The sequence below is a fragment of the Pleurodeles waltl genome, chromosome 4_2 (assembly GCF_031143425.1).
Source record: "Pleurodeles waltl isolate 20211129_DDA chromosome 4_2, aPleWal1.hap1.20221129, whole genome shotgun sequence".
Taxonomy (NCBI): Eukaryota; Metazoa; Chordata; class Amphibia; order Caudata; family Salamandridae; genus Pleurodeles; species Pleurodeles waltl.
In genome coordinates this window covers 568,686,398-568,701,529 of record NC_090443.1, presented here as the reverse complement: position 1 = coordinate 568,701,529, position 15,132 = coordinate 568,686,398, and the positions used below count along the sequence as shown (strand labels likewise).

General features: G+C 44.7%; 1 protein-coding gene across 1 annotated transcript in view; it reads right to left on the bottom strand.

Moving 5' to 3' along the window:
* Positions 1 to 15,132, bottom strand: part of ASPM (assembly factor for spindle microtubules) — a 269,329-nt gene that overhangs the window by 196,049 nt on the left and 58,148 nt on the right. Inside the window, exons 7-8 of the mRNA XM_069232128.1 lie at positions 14,511 to 14,756; positions 12,621 to 12,688 (exon numbers count right to left, since the gene is read on the bottom strand). Of these exons, the coding sequence (XP_069088229.1) occupies positions 12,621 to 12,688; positions 14,511 to 14,756 (314 nt within the window). The remainder of the gene's footprint in view (positions 1 to 12,620; positions 12,689 to 14,510; positions 14,757 to 15,132) is intronic.

Here is a 15,132-nt window from a genome sequence, read left to right as displayed (position 1 = left end):
TTTTTGCCTAGCCTTTAATGCAACTTGAGCGAAGTGCACTGGGGCCCTGCTAACCAGGTACCCAGAAGCAGGGTTCCTTCCCCAAAACAAGACACCTGGTCACTTGATCCCAAAGTGCCCAGGCCTTTAGCACCGCTGTAAGTCCCTAGTAAATGGTGCCTCTGATACCCAAGGCAGGAGTACTAAAGAGGGTCCCCCAAAAGCTGCAGCACAGAGAGTGCCATTCTAAGGGACCCAGCACCAAACTCATTCAGACTACCACAGCAGGCTGCATGACCAGGTGCTGCAAAAAGTGAAAACACAATATGGCACGCACTTGTGTGCTCATGTCCCCTGACACTGTCTGCAATATTTGCAAGTCATGCCTACAGTAGGCCTTACAGCCCTAAGTCAGGGTGGAGTATATTACAGGTGAGGGCATACATGCAGGAGCAAATGTGCGCCTAATATATCTTTGTCGATTCATAGACATACTAAGTGAACAGAGAAGCCGGTATTTTAAATACATGTGCTGGACGCTGGTCAGTAAGAGTTCCCCAGCTACATGATGGCTTCACTGAAACTAGGGATGTTTGGTATCAAACATCTCGTATTAATAAACCCTCACCGATTCCAGTGATGGATGTATTAATATAGGCACCCAGAGGGCACCTTAGAAGTGACCCCAGAAAACCTACCAACTGCCGTTGTGCTGACTGATTAGTTTCCACCAGTCTGCCATCAACAGACAAGTTTCTGACCCCAAGGGTGAGAGCCTTTGGTCTTGGGCGGTCAGGTTAACACACGCTTCCCAACAGGATGTCCTGCAAATCTGCATTCCAGGGCAGGGGAGCTTCAAAGAAGCCCACTGCCCTTGGTATGCAGATCTAGCTCCCCTCAGAAGGAAGGTGCCGACACCAATGCCCCAGGACCCATTTGGTACTTGGACAGGCAGGAAAATTAGCTAGACAGGAGGCATGTTGCATTTGCAGGATGGACACAAAGACAGCCTTAGGAATTCCACCATCTTGTGTGTGGTGGAATTAAGTATTCTGGGACAGGATGATGCCAACTCCCCAAAGGAAGTGGTCCTCTAGGGGGCGTAATGACCCCAGGGATTAGTAGCCGATTGGCTACTACCCTTCACCCCCCTTAAAACTCCTAAATTGAGTATTTAGGGAACCCCTGATACCAGGACCTCAGAGTCATGCTGACCTACGAAGGACACTCAAGAGTTGCAAAAGCAAAGATTGAGGAAGAAGCAACTGGCCTGATATCAGCCCTGCCAGCCTGTCTGCTGTTTGTACCAAACTGCGCCACGGTCATCTTATCCTGCAAGATGTCGTGCCTCCAAGAGCCTAGGAGTACTGCCTTCCTTCAACAAAGAATCGGGAACTTCCATGGAGCAGCAGCGCTGCTTCCCTGCATCCTGCAGGCACCGCAAGAGACATGAGAAGACTCTAGACTGCCAAAACCAAACACCATAAAGCACCACGCACCAGTGCCGCCTAGATAGAGCTGAAGTGGACCAACGGTGCCAAAGGGCCCCTAGCCCTCCAGAGACAAAGCCCCCTTTCACTGTTAACTCACCAACATCGCCTGCAGCCTCTGCTTGCAGGTCCCTCCTCGACTGTGCAAGTGCTCCCGTTGACGAAAACCCAATACTTTTGCACCGTTGCACCTGGCCTTTGGGAAAGAGCACCTAAGGTGTCCTTCAAGTTTTGCAAGAGGGGAGCCCACTTGCTGGTTGAGCCAGACTAGCTCCCCAGTCGAACCCTGCAGCCTCTTTTTAACAAGACTGATCCCCATTGACTAACAGTGGGCACCAGTCCCTTGAAAATCATCTCTGCACCTGGACGCCCGAGTGCTGCCCAAGGTGCCGGCTTGGACCTTGCCCCATACTTACCTTAAGTCCAGGAGATTGGTCCTGTGAGTATTTGTGAAATGCCCAAATGAGGTGCATGTTTTCCCCCCATAGCATTGATACTCAGAGTACGGCTAGGAAACTAGCCCTGTAAGTCGCTGTACTATACCTGTATGCAATATATGTTTTCCTCTATAAGATAACATTGATTGCCGTCTCTGAAAAATACACTGTCAACTTTTGAAAGCTGTAGAAATTCATAACTGGAAAAGTACCTACCTGAATCCAATGATCTTTGTATCTAAATTTATACAAAAGTATGTATTATTTTTCATAAATTGTTGTTGGATTTCTTTATTGAGTGCGGTGCACTGCCAATGTGTGTGCAATACATACTTAGCACTACTCTCTGATATGACTAACTGCTCGCCCACACTACCGCAAAAGAGAGCATTTTGGGTGTCATTTATGGCTCTGTAATACCTTTGAGGTTTGCATGGACTCATTGCACAGTGTACCTCTGTTAGACCCGACAGCCTTAGGGTGGTCACCCCTAACATTTTGCCTGCCTCCCTTTACTTTTTTAACACTGTTTTTGCTGGTTTTAGGACTCTGCACACTTTACCACTGCCAACCAGTGCCAAAGTGCATATGCTCTCTCCCTGCAAACATGGTGACAGTGGTTCCTACCCAATTGGCTTATTTAATCTACTTGTAAGTCCCCAGTAAAGTGCACTACATGTGCCTAGGCCCGTAGATTAAATGCTACTAGTGGGCATGCAGCACTGATTGTGCCACCCACTTAAGTAACCCCTTAACCATGCCTCAGGCCTGCCATTGCAAGGCCTGTGTGTGCGGTTTCACTGCCAATTCGACTTGGCATTTACAAGTACTTGCCAAGCCTTAAACTCCCCTTTTACTACATTTAAGTCACCCCTAAGGTAGGTCCTAGGTAACCCATAGAGCAGGGTGCTATGTAGATAAAAGGCATGACATATGCCTGTGTAGTTTATATGTCCTGGTAGTGTAGAACTCCTAAATTCATGTTACACTGCTGTGAGGCCTGCTCCTTTCATAAGCTAACATTATGGCTACCCTCATATACTGTTATTGTGGTAGATTCTGATCTGACAGGAGTAACAAGGTCATATTTAGTATGGCCAGAATGGTAATACAAAATCCTGCTGACTGGTGAAGTTGGATTTTATATTACTATTTTAGAAATGTCACTTTTAGAAAGTGAGCATTTCTCTGCACTTAATTCCTTCTGGGCCTTACAATCCACATCTGGCTAGGTTCAGTTGACAGGTCCCTTGTGCATTTCACTCAGACAACCCCAAACACAGGATGCTGAGTCACAACTGCACACATCTGCATACAAATAGGTCTTCCTGGGCTGGGAGGGTGGAGGGCCGGACACTTACATTTGAAAGGACAATGGCTTGCCCACACACAATGGACTGCCAAACACCCTACTGGGACCCTAGCATACAGGATGCAACGGAAAGGGAACCTGGTGCACTTCTGAGCCACTCTTTGAAGTTTCCCCCACTTCAAAGGCACATTTGGGTATTTAAATAGGGCCTATGACCCTACCACCTCAGACACTTCTGGACAAGACACCACTGGTGAAGAAACTCCAAACCAGAACCTGCCAAGAGGAACAGCCTGGCTGCCCAAAGGACTCACCTGACTGCTTTTATGCAAAGGAATGCTGTCCTGCTGTTGCTCTGCTGCCTCGCTACCCTCTGGCTCTGCTAAGAAGTGCTCTCCAAGGGCCTGGTTGGAGCTTGCCTCCTGTTCCTTGAAGTCTCAGGGCCAAAAAGACTTCATCCTGCAAAGAACTCCTGGTGCGGTGAAAATTCGACGCACAGCCTGCCAGAAACGACGCACAGCTGGCATCGTGGTGAGAAAATCACTGCAGGCCGAACCGGAACAACCCAGCCCGGCTCCCCGAAAGGAGATTGATGCAGCGCCAGCGTTGCAACCAGATCTTTGATACATGGCCCACTGGATTGACGCATAGCCGAGCCGGAACAACGCAGCCTGACTTCCTGCGAGAAGAATCGACGCAGCGCCTGCCATGCGACAAAAATTTCCCCGCATCACCCAAAGGATCGACACAGCTCCTGTTGATTTCGTCCTGCATGCCCAGCATTTCTTCGCATTGTCCTCGGGGAGCCGAAATACCCAGGAACCAGAAGAGGATCCAAGCCTTAGCGCCGGAAATCAACGCAAGGCCCTGACTGCGTGGAAAAATATTGACGCATCGCCTGTGTGCGCCCGGAAAAACCAATGCACACCGCTCCACGCATCCCCTCCTCTGCGGCCCCTTGCGGATAATTTAGACGCAAACCAGGTACTTTGTGCTTGCAAGAGACACTTTTTAAAGATTAAAAACCCTTTTTATCAGTCTCTAAAGTAATATTTCACCGTGTACTTAAACCTTGATCGTTTTGACCTGCATTTAACCAGATAATTATTATAGATTTTTCTAATCACTCTGTGGTGTATTTTTGTGGTGTGTGTTGTTGCATGATTTATTGCACAAATACTTTACACATTTCCTTTTAAATTAAGCCTGACTGCTCCGTGCCAAGCTACCAGAGGGTGGGCACAGGATAATTTGGATTGTGTGTGACTTACCCTGACTAGAGTGAGGTTCCTTGCTTGGACAGTAGGTAACCTGACTGCCAACCAAAGACTCCATTTCAAACAATCTCTTTTTGGTCCACTATATAAAGAGCCAGCTTCCTACATGTGGTTACCAAAAATCAATTGTGAAAATTCAGACTAAGTCAGTGGGACAGTAATACTAATAGTATGACTCAGTAAAGAGGTTCGAATCTGTAAGTATTTGACAAAAATCATTGCGCTGTAAGGAAAATTCCACCTGTAGATCTAGAAATGGCTTAATCCCGAAATCATCCACCAAATCACTTAACCACCAGACTCCCACCTGGATCCAAGTCTCAAAATACGAGGAAGTAAAACATTCAGGTAACTCAGCATTTTTCAAAACCAGGGTATGGTGTGGAGTGGCAAAATTCTCAGAAACCTTCTAACGTCGGACAAGATTTTTTTCAAGCCCCACAGTAGTCTTCAATTTAACTTTCTTAAAGAATCTCTCACTACTGAATATAATGTTGCCGGTGCCATGATTTTAAGTAGCAGAAATGGCATGAAGCCATTTATCTGGATAGAAGTCATATAGCATTCGGATACGATTAGCCTTCTAGCCCAGTAATAAACGCACCAAGCCGGAAAAGCTCCTAGGCCCTGCAAAAATTAATTTACAAAGATTTTCATTTCTGCCTGAAAAAGCTAACCAGACTGAGCTGGATTAAAAGCTTTTTTCTAGCTGTCCTCCTGGGGCTCAGGGGAAATCACTGTTTTTTATTTCTCATTGTCCCTGAAAGCAGATGTCCAATAGAGCAGATGCATATCATTTTCTAAACACTGACCTTTCTGTCACAGTAGACCCCCCCACCCCCCGATCAGAACGGTCCGTCAATACATTTCAATAGCATACCTTTCAAGGAAAGGATCCTCTAGAGTTTTGGGACTATCTTCTAAGGAGATAGATGTAGAAGTATTCAGAAAGGATGCAATGTTTCCTTACTTCGTTTAGGAGGGGAGAGTTGCCCCTCACCTTAAGAAGAGTTTGTGGGAAGAGTGGATGGTTTCTAAGCAAAGATCCAAGCTGCCATCTTAGAAATTTGCAGCACAATAAGGCATTGTGAGCTTATTTCTGCAGGACAGTAACTCTGGCTTACGGGATCTGTGTGACAACACAGTAACGTAAAAGCCAGGGTATTGTGTACCAATTGTAAAAATTCCATTTGCCTGGTGACTAGCTGCTGAGAATGGTCTCTTGAAAATATGGAACTGAAATCTGTGACGAAGGATAAGGAACCAACATTTTGTTGACTCCAAGAACTAACTGCATTCCAGATTTGTCTGATTCTGAGAAATTAATTAATAAGAGATTGTGGATTATCCTAGGGACAGAGAGCTGCATCCACATGTAAAACACATCTAGCAAACCAATGGCAACTGGAGACCAGTCTGCGGTCCTGACTGGAAGTGCAGAGAGGTATTCTTAACATTGAGTCCAGTGTTGAAGAATGCTTGCTTGAAGACTTCGGGAGCTATCTGGAGCACCAGGGAAGAGCTTTATGAAAGTGGACACTTCACTCAAACTTAACCTCTGGAGGACTGGGACAAGGTGCAACTCACCCAAAAAATATGACTTAGGTCGTTCATTTTTCTGTCTTACCAGTTTAAAGTTATCGATTGCAAAGTTATAGGCTTCCATAGGTCTGTGATACAGAGATATCAGGCCATGTGGTGCCATGGCCTTTTACAGAGTTCATCCCTTCCCCCTGAATATTTCATGCCCTAAGAAAGACTTTAAGGCGAAGGTAAAACTGTTGAACAGCAATAACTTCGCAACTATACTCAACCTCCACACTCTTGTTGATCAGCTACAAAGCATGTCTCAATCCTAGTCTTCTTAAAACATGACTCATATGAACCAATAGTTTGCCTTCATCCTTGCTCCATCACTAGACTGTCTCAAGGACTGCCTTGGTCACAGTAAAGCACAGCATTCTGAATCTCACTAGACTTTGCTCCTTGTTTCCTATGCAAATCTCACTGATGTTTTAGTAATTCTGGTCCCATAAAAAACAGACTGGATAAACCTTGCGGAAGTTCAGTTGCGGTTCACATTAAGCCAAAGGCCTTTCTAGTACAATTTAACAAAAATATTTCTTGCATCCATGATGATGGAAAATGTCCAGTTTCGACAGAGCTCCTTAGCGAGCTCACAATCCTGAACCCATCACAATAAACATGATTTAGGAACAATTTACTTACCTTTGTTAACGTTCTTTCTTTTGGATACACAACCTAATCGTAAATTCTATGTCAGGACCTGAAGTGAGGATTCATCTTTACTTTCCTCACTTAATTCAACTAACAGCCAAGCCAAGATTAACACAAAAACTTCATTTCCCATCAGTACTTGGGGAAAAAATAATTCAGTAAACATCAACAACCAATCAAGTGTTCTTAATGGCAACAAAGTGCCTTGTCGCTGTTGTCTCCTCCTCTTTCTTGGCTTCTCCTGCTGCTGAACTAAGTACCTTGGCCTTCATGCCTGTGGTTTCTGTATTTAATATCCGTCACTGTGATTATGTTTTGTTTTTATGCAAAACACTTTTCTTCCAATTTAGGTACCCCACTGCGGGAACGCTTGTTGCTCCTCTGCGGCTGCTGTTTATTACTCGCACCTCAGCGCATCTGGGGCCACAGTGGTGAGGTTCTATGATGTCAAGAGGGCACCGCCATGCGAGCGCGACTCGCACTCCAACGCCGGGAATACCAGTCGGTGCGTGCTGCAATTTGAATTATGCTGAACATCGCAGCAGTGTGGCCAACTGAGCTCTCGTCACAGGGGTCGGTATATGGTCATTGTACTAGAAGCGTTCATGTGTCTGAATGACACCTGCCTAGGCGGAATCCTGCCCCAGTAAACAACGGGCGTGAGGTGTCGCATGCTATTAGCCCTGTGAGATTACCCCCACCACACTACCACCCTCTATACACTACCTGGTGACCCAGGCCTGGTCTCATACACTGATATCCCCGGTAAGCGTGGCTCCCTAACTAGCCATTCATCAAGGAATCACCATGAGTGACATGGAGGACATCTATGTGCCAGAGGAACAATAGATGGTGACTTTTGTAGGATTTACGTATGCCTATCTGGTCGGCAGTGAAGCAGGCGGGGACAGTACAAAGATACCTCCAAGTTCGGGTCCTTCCATCCAACCAGGCCCTATCCCAGGCACAAAGCCTCCTGGAGGCACCCCAAACTCCCAAGGTGAGTGACCTACTAACACTCCCTTACAGGCTGGGGGGGGGGGGGGGGGGGGGGGGGGATTTCGGTCCAACTGGCAAACTCTTACCTCTGATGCGTGGGTACTCCAAACAGTGCAAGGTTTCCACAGAGTTTTTTGGCTCACTTACTCAAAGCAGGTCCCCCCCTCCTTTAGTGTTTTCGGCCGAAGATATGGCTCTGGTGGACGCGGAGGTGGCCAACCTCTTGCACAAGGGAGCAACTGTAGAAACTACTCCCCACCCAACAGGTTTGATCAACAATATTTTTCTGGTGGACAAGTGCCATGGTGGTCAACAGCCGGTAATCAACCCGAAGGAATTCATCAAGTGGCTTGTCTATCATCACTTCAAGGTGGAGGGGATCCAACTCCTCCAAGACATCCTTCAACCCAATGATTCGATGGTACACCTGGATCGGAAAGACGCCTATCTAATGGTCCCAACCTTTGCCCCACCTATCTCCGCATCCTCCAATTCAAGTGAAGGGGGACAATCCTTCGAATTCACATCTCTCCCCTTCGGCCTACCTTCCACACCATGGTGCTTCTGGGGTCACACCTGCGTTTGGCTATATCCCTCCTGGAATCCCTCTGCTTCATCATAAACGGAATTTTTTTAATCTATTTTTACCCTGACTCAATCCTTGGCATTCCTGGGATTTGTGGTGGATTCGGTTTAAGCCACTCTATACCTTACCTTCCAGAAAGTCAACAAGATCGGACACGAACTGCGCAGAATTGTGCTCAAACCTTCCACCTCTCTCCAACAGATAACCAGGATTGTGGGCCTGTTGTCCTCTTCTATTCAGTCCATCTTCCCAGGCCCGATACACTATCAGGCCCTGGAACACCTCAAAGAAGTCCATCTCATGAAGGGAACCACCTACTCCCAAATAGTTCCTCTGTCGCAGGAGGCATGCAAGGAGATCCAATGGTGGCTCGTTCATATGGAAGCCTGGAATGGCCGGGTGATCTTCGGCTCATCCCCAGACCTGGTTATCAAATCGGGTTGGGGAGCAACCTGTGGACCACTGGAGGACTATGGTCATCTCAAGAGCAGGCTATGCACATCAATTGCCTCAAACTTCTTGCAGGTTTCATTGGCAGTCATATGTTGGATAAAAGTAAGTGTCCGCCTGAAGATGGACAACGTATCGGGTGTACGGTATATAAACCACTAGGGAGGCACTCATTCCAAGGCCCTGTCAGACCTGGCGAGATCCTTTTGGGAGTACTGTGCGGCAAACAAGATTTTGGTGATGGCAGAACACCTCCCGGACAGTCCAACCAGGTGGCCAACTGACACTCCAGCCATCAGAGTAACACGAGACTTCATTGTGCTTCAGGCCCTTTGGGGTCCTTTCTCTATCAAAGTCTTTCCGTCTTGGCTGGATCATCAGGTCCCCAGATATTTCAGTTGGAGATCAGACCCGGAGTCAATCGTCACAGACGCATTCCTGCAGGACTGGCAACTGGAACAGGGATATGCCCCATCTCCCCCCACCCAACAGGAGGACCTGGTACTGGTGATGCCAATCTGGAAATCACAAGCTTGGTATCCGGTTCTACTGGAACTTTCTTGGAACTTTCCAATTCCTCTACCCCTCCATCTAAATCTCCTCCGGTACCCAGGTTGGAGTCCTCACCCTCTGGTGATGACAGGGGCTCTTTCACTTATGATGTGAAGGATTACAGGCAATCCCAGGAATTTCGAAGCAAGCTGCCTTACTCTTTTCCAAAGCATGGCAGACAGCACTATTTAACACTACGGTAAACACTTTCTTGATGGTTTGGCAGGTGTCACAACAGGACCTGGATTTGGTGGGATCAGATGTTGTACACAGCTTGAATTTTTTGGCTTCTTTGGCCTCCGAGGGCCTAGCATACTGGTCAAAAAATACTTTCAGGTCCGCAATATCAGCTGGACATGTGCTGATCAGGGATCACCCAGTGGCGGGTGGGGGGGATGGGTGGACACCCCTTGGTGCGGAAACTGATGCGGGGTATCCGCTTATCTCTTCCATAAGAACCCAGATAGTCAGCATTGTGGGACGTCAACAGGGTTTTTTAAACCATATCAATCACGGCAGGCCAACACATACCTGTCTAGGAAGGAACTGTCAGCCAACCTGGCTACCTTGTTATGTCTAGTGTCTTGCAGACGGGTCTCGAATGTTCGACCTCTGGATATTAACGGTAGAGTATTTACCCCCAAAGGGGTTACGTTTCACATTTCTAGAAGAACTAAATGTAATTCTTGCGTAGTCTCTGGTACGACCTATGAGGTTATGATGGACAAGATCCGCCCACATGGGGAGTCCCAATTGCTGACTGCCCTTCGGAAACCCTTCCAGGTAGTGTCCTCCCCTACCATTGCTAGATGGATTCACTGGGTAATGCAAGAGGCCAGTATCGATACCAAGATATTTAGATCTCGCTCAGTCAGAGGAGCTATGGCCTCCAAAGCGTTTTGCCTCTGAGCTCGTCTGGAGGGCCTCCTCAATGCAGCAGATTGGTCCTCAGACACTAGGTTAAGAGAGTCTACTTCAAACCTATCCCTAAATAAGGCATCGCCAGTGGTGGGAAAGCTTTAAACTAGCGTAATCCTTGCCACCGGTCTGGATATAGAGTGAAAAATTTGGTAGCTATCGTAACAGAAGGTTTAAATTCTATTAAGGATACGGGGCGTGGATTAACCCACCTTTTTATGGCATGTACATCTCCCCTCCCTCGGATCTTCCCATCCTAAAGGTAGGCATTGCATGTAAATTGAAAATAAATACTGGTTATTGTCTGCAATCACTTTGTTGCTAATGTTGCTTAGCATAAGACTCATATGATGTTTTTAAGACCATGATGGGCAAAGAGTCATTGGGTGTTTCATTTTAATGTAGGCTCTGATGGTTCCAAACAGAAATGAAGACAGGCTTTTGTTGATCTCAGTCACAGGAAGAAAGAGGAGGAGACAACAGCGACAAGGGCATTAAGGACACTTGATTGGTTGTTGATGTTTACTGGTTTGTGCCCCCCCCCCCCCCACTACTCATGGGAAATGATGTTTGTGTGTTAATCTTGGCTTGGCTGCTGGTTGAATAAAGTGAGTAAAGTAAAGTGTAATCTTCACCTCCATGTCCTTAATAGAATTGAAACTTTTCTTTATGTTAGCTAGGAATTTTTTCAATCTTCATCTTGTGAATATCAGGTACCAGAATGGATCTAAAGATTTATTTTTCAGCAATTCCCCTGCGCTGAGATTTGGCAACATGCAGCTCCACATTGGTTTCTTCTGGCCCCAGAAGGGACGTCAAGCCACAATACCACATCACCTCAGTGCATCAACGTCAGTTTTAATCCGATATCTGACCATGCAATGAGGGACACAGTTTTCAACAAGAGCAACCACAGAGGATAACTATGCATTGACTCGAATGGGGTGCAGTGTGAGAACCAGATTGAGGTAAGAAAGGAACACCACAAAGGATTTCAGCTGGAATATACGGGTTAGCCCTTTTCCAAAAAAAAAAATATATATATATATATATATACACACATACATACATACACACACACAAATAATTATCACAACTAGTGATTTAAACAGAGATGGCTGACCAGCCAATCGTAAAAAAAGACAGTAAGACTGACAAATAACCTTTAACTGTTGCCACAGCAAGGGCCTGCTAGGCTAGTAATAAAGGGGAAAGTAAAAAAGCAACTGGATTTGTGAGGGTTGCACATAGTGGGAAGATCATCAAAGAACAATGACATTTACTACTACGGGGGCAAAATCAGAGGGTCATCTGTCGCCACTCAAACACCACACATGGATGTTTAAGGTGTGCAGGCTCACATTGCCCTGATGCTGTGACTCGAGATACTCCCGAAAAGACAGTCAAATTGGATGACAGATTAAGTTCTGGGTACCACTCCCTCCTGGCTCAATCCCACACCACTAGGATGACGGGACCTGTTCCTTCCAGATCTTCAGAACTTTGGGCAGGAAGGCATACAGTCCAGAACCCCGATCCAATCAAAAGGACAAGTGACAACTGCCTTGAGAACTCCAACTTACAAAAGCCTGAACACTGCTTGATCTCTCCAGTGGTGAAAAGATCAAGCCAGGGTCCCCAATCTCTCAAATAAGCCCTGCATTACTTCCGAATGCAGTTGCCATTCAAGATTGGCTATGGAATGCCAGCTGAGCCCATCTGCTATAGTGTTTAAAGATCATGGCAGTTTTTTTTTTTTACAACCCGGGAGATGAATTGAAAAATCAGCCAGCTGCAGAGGCGCAGAGCTTCCTGGCACAGAAGCCACAAGCCCAACCTGCCCTTCCTCAGTACAAAACGGCAATACTTCTGTCAGTCAGAACTAGACAAGAGGAAAACTTTCAAAGCCAAGCACATCATCCGCAACTTCAAAAAACTGATGTGGATGCAGAATTCCACCAGAGACCAGAGTCTTCGGATTTCCAGCTCTCCCAGATGACCTACACAACACTGACAGTTGGGTATTGACTACATTCAGTTTAGCCTATGCTATCTTCAATATTTGGAGATGCTACTTGCTTAAAAAACTAAGTAGGTTACTCCAAAATAAAATAAATATAATGAAAAAATAAAATAAAACTATTAAGATATGCAACACACTGGTTAGATAAGCAAGATACTATTCTGAAAACGTTCTATTTAGTAAAGTGCATAGAGGGAAAGAAAAATTCACTAAAAACCCCCAAAACAGATATATTATGATAATAGATCAGGACACCCACTTCTCCATCTGCCAAGTTATACATTTTAATACTAAAAGAAAAGCGAGTAGCAATTCATATATTGAAAACGTATAGAATTAAAGAAACAAAAATATGATACCTCTAATCCAATGCGCAGCCAAAGAGGATTGTAAGACAAAAGCCAGTGTAACACTTTCTGACGTTCTCCTGAAATGACAAAAGAAAATGGTGGCAGAGAGCAGAATTACACAGTAGGTACACAGGCAATTTCACACTTCATGACATGCCAGACTATGGACAGTTTTAAATATTAGAGACACTGGACAGTTCCTATGTCTGAGGGGCCATACAGCTATATATTTTTCCTACCTGTATTCCACACATTAGATTGCGAAGTTTCGAAGTAAATAACTGCACCTCCCTGTGTTCAAACTTTAGATCAAATTTAAATCATCAAGTTGAAAACATCCATCAATATCATCTTCATCATTTTAGTCATGGGTTGCACAGAAAAGCTCATAGACTGTTCATATGACAGTATGATCTATGGAAATGAAATTAAATATAGGAATTCAAAGTCCCACTTCTGGAGAAAAAAAGAAAAAAAAAGGCTTTGGGTTTTCCATCAGGGGCGTTTCTTCGGCCAAAGTGTGAATGATGATTATATTCTTTTAAATATAATATCCACCAGCAGTTATTCTTGTGCAGTAGGTACCAGCATGCATTCATGTGTCAGGCATTCACATTATTGTGCCACAAACATAATAAATTGTTTACTTTTTACCTAGTAACAGATCTCATTCTGCCCATCAATGAAACTTCACCAACATCACAAAATCACAAGGTGAGCATGCAGTTTTTATCAATATCTTAAGTTGTGTAGCTCCATGTCTGCGAATCAGGACATGCACTAAGAAATAGTTCAAATTTCTCCACATAGCAACTCACGCTTGGTCCAAAAGCCACCCTTCTGTTAGATCCAGGTGCAGTCCCTACCTAGAGATAGGAGACCAGAGAATCTTTAGCATAGGACACAGTAGCCAAAGTCCAGGTGTAGAATTATCCACACCCAATCCCCCAAAATTCCTGTCACATCGAGTCCATAAACCAAAATAAATGGGGCTTGTGAGCAATAGAAGTAAAAATGCAAGAGTCACCATGCAGAGTTACTTTCATGTTAAGGACACCCATTAATACAAATATAGAAGTTTTGAAGACCTATCAGGAAACAAATCCTCATCAAGGGTTTGCTAAACTTAACGTCTGATGTAGAGAAATATCTGACTGACAAGGAACTTTTACACAGCAGAGACACATTTCAAGTTTCTTACCACCAACTGCACGATGGTGGATGTAAAATAATCAGAGTAGGGAGATCCTATTCAACCTTCTGTGAACTGCTGCTGTGCTCTCTGGGACAGGCAAATGTTGAACTGAAAAAAGGTTTGCTTAACTAGTACTAGTTTATTACCTGCAAGTGGCTTTGTGGTGATAAATGGTCAATTACTCCTAGCTATTCAAACTCCAACCTCAGATTCAAATTTCCGATTGTGAAAAGAACCACAAATTCGTGCGACAAGATAATCTTAAGTGTTTCTTTTTTAGTGTTCTCAAAATCTCTCTCTCTCTCTCTCTCTCTATATATATATATATATATATATATATATATATATATACACACACACACACACACACACACACACACACACACACACACACCATATACATATAATATAGGAAACCAATGCCACAAACTAAGAAGCCCAAAGGCTAAATTATGGTCAGTGGTGAGACGGCAAATTAAAATCAGCATTGTTGTTGCATTGTCACCTTGACCAAGCAGCACAACGTTCCACACAATCATATATATGTATCCTTTGAGTATTTTGTGTAGATTGCTCGAGCAGGGAACAAGTTGCTAACAGTCGGAAAAACACTCTTTCAATGGGGTCGGTGACTTGACCATACCTAAAGTCAAAGCTAGCACCTTTAAAAAATATTAAAATTGCTAAGGTCTTTGTATTCTCACCAACATCTTTCCAGAGATGCCGATCCTTTCTGACAAGTAGACGCTTTGCCTCGATTTCAATCTCCAGTCTCTTAATGGCTTTAACAACAGTTTCGGACGTGAACAGACGGCAAGCTGCACGGCGAAGTCGATTTAACCGACATCGGGCAGTGTACGCCTTCAGTGATACTTCCTCCTTGGAGGGTGCTTTTGGTACACTGGCTTTATGATGGTTTTCAGCACCCAAAATCACAGCAGCTGCATTCGCTGATTAAACAGAAAGGTATTTAGTGTTCCAAATAAATCCTTAAAACATGCACTTACAACATTAAAAAAAAGAATTAAACATTTCAAAGCATGATTTACATTTCTATACACTCCTTATTGTAATGCAGTAAATGCACATTTCCCTCAATGTTTCTCATTGTAACATGGATGGCCAACTTATTCACATAATAGTGAGGATCTTCATACTCTATATTTTCTAGAAAGGCAGGGCAATCCTGGGTGTAGTTAGATGCTCAGTAATATGTTGTACCACTCTTAATTACACATAGGCAAGTAAAAGGAAAGTATTAGCACCCATCTCAGATCATAAAATAGTCAAACTGGGTAAATCGGTGTGTTGGGTTAGAGAGTAGGC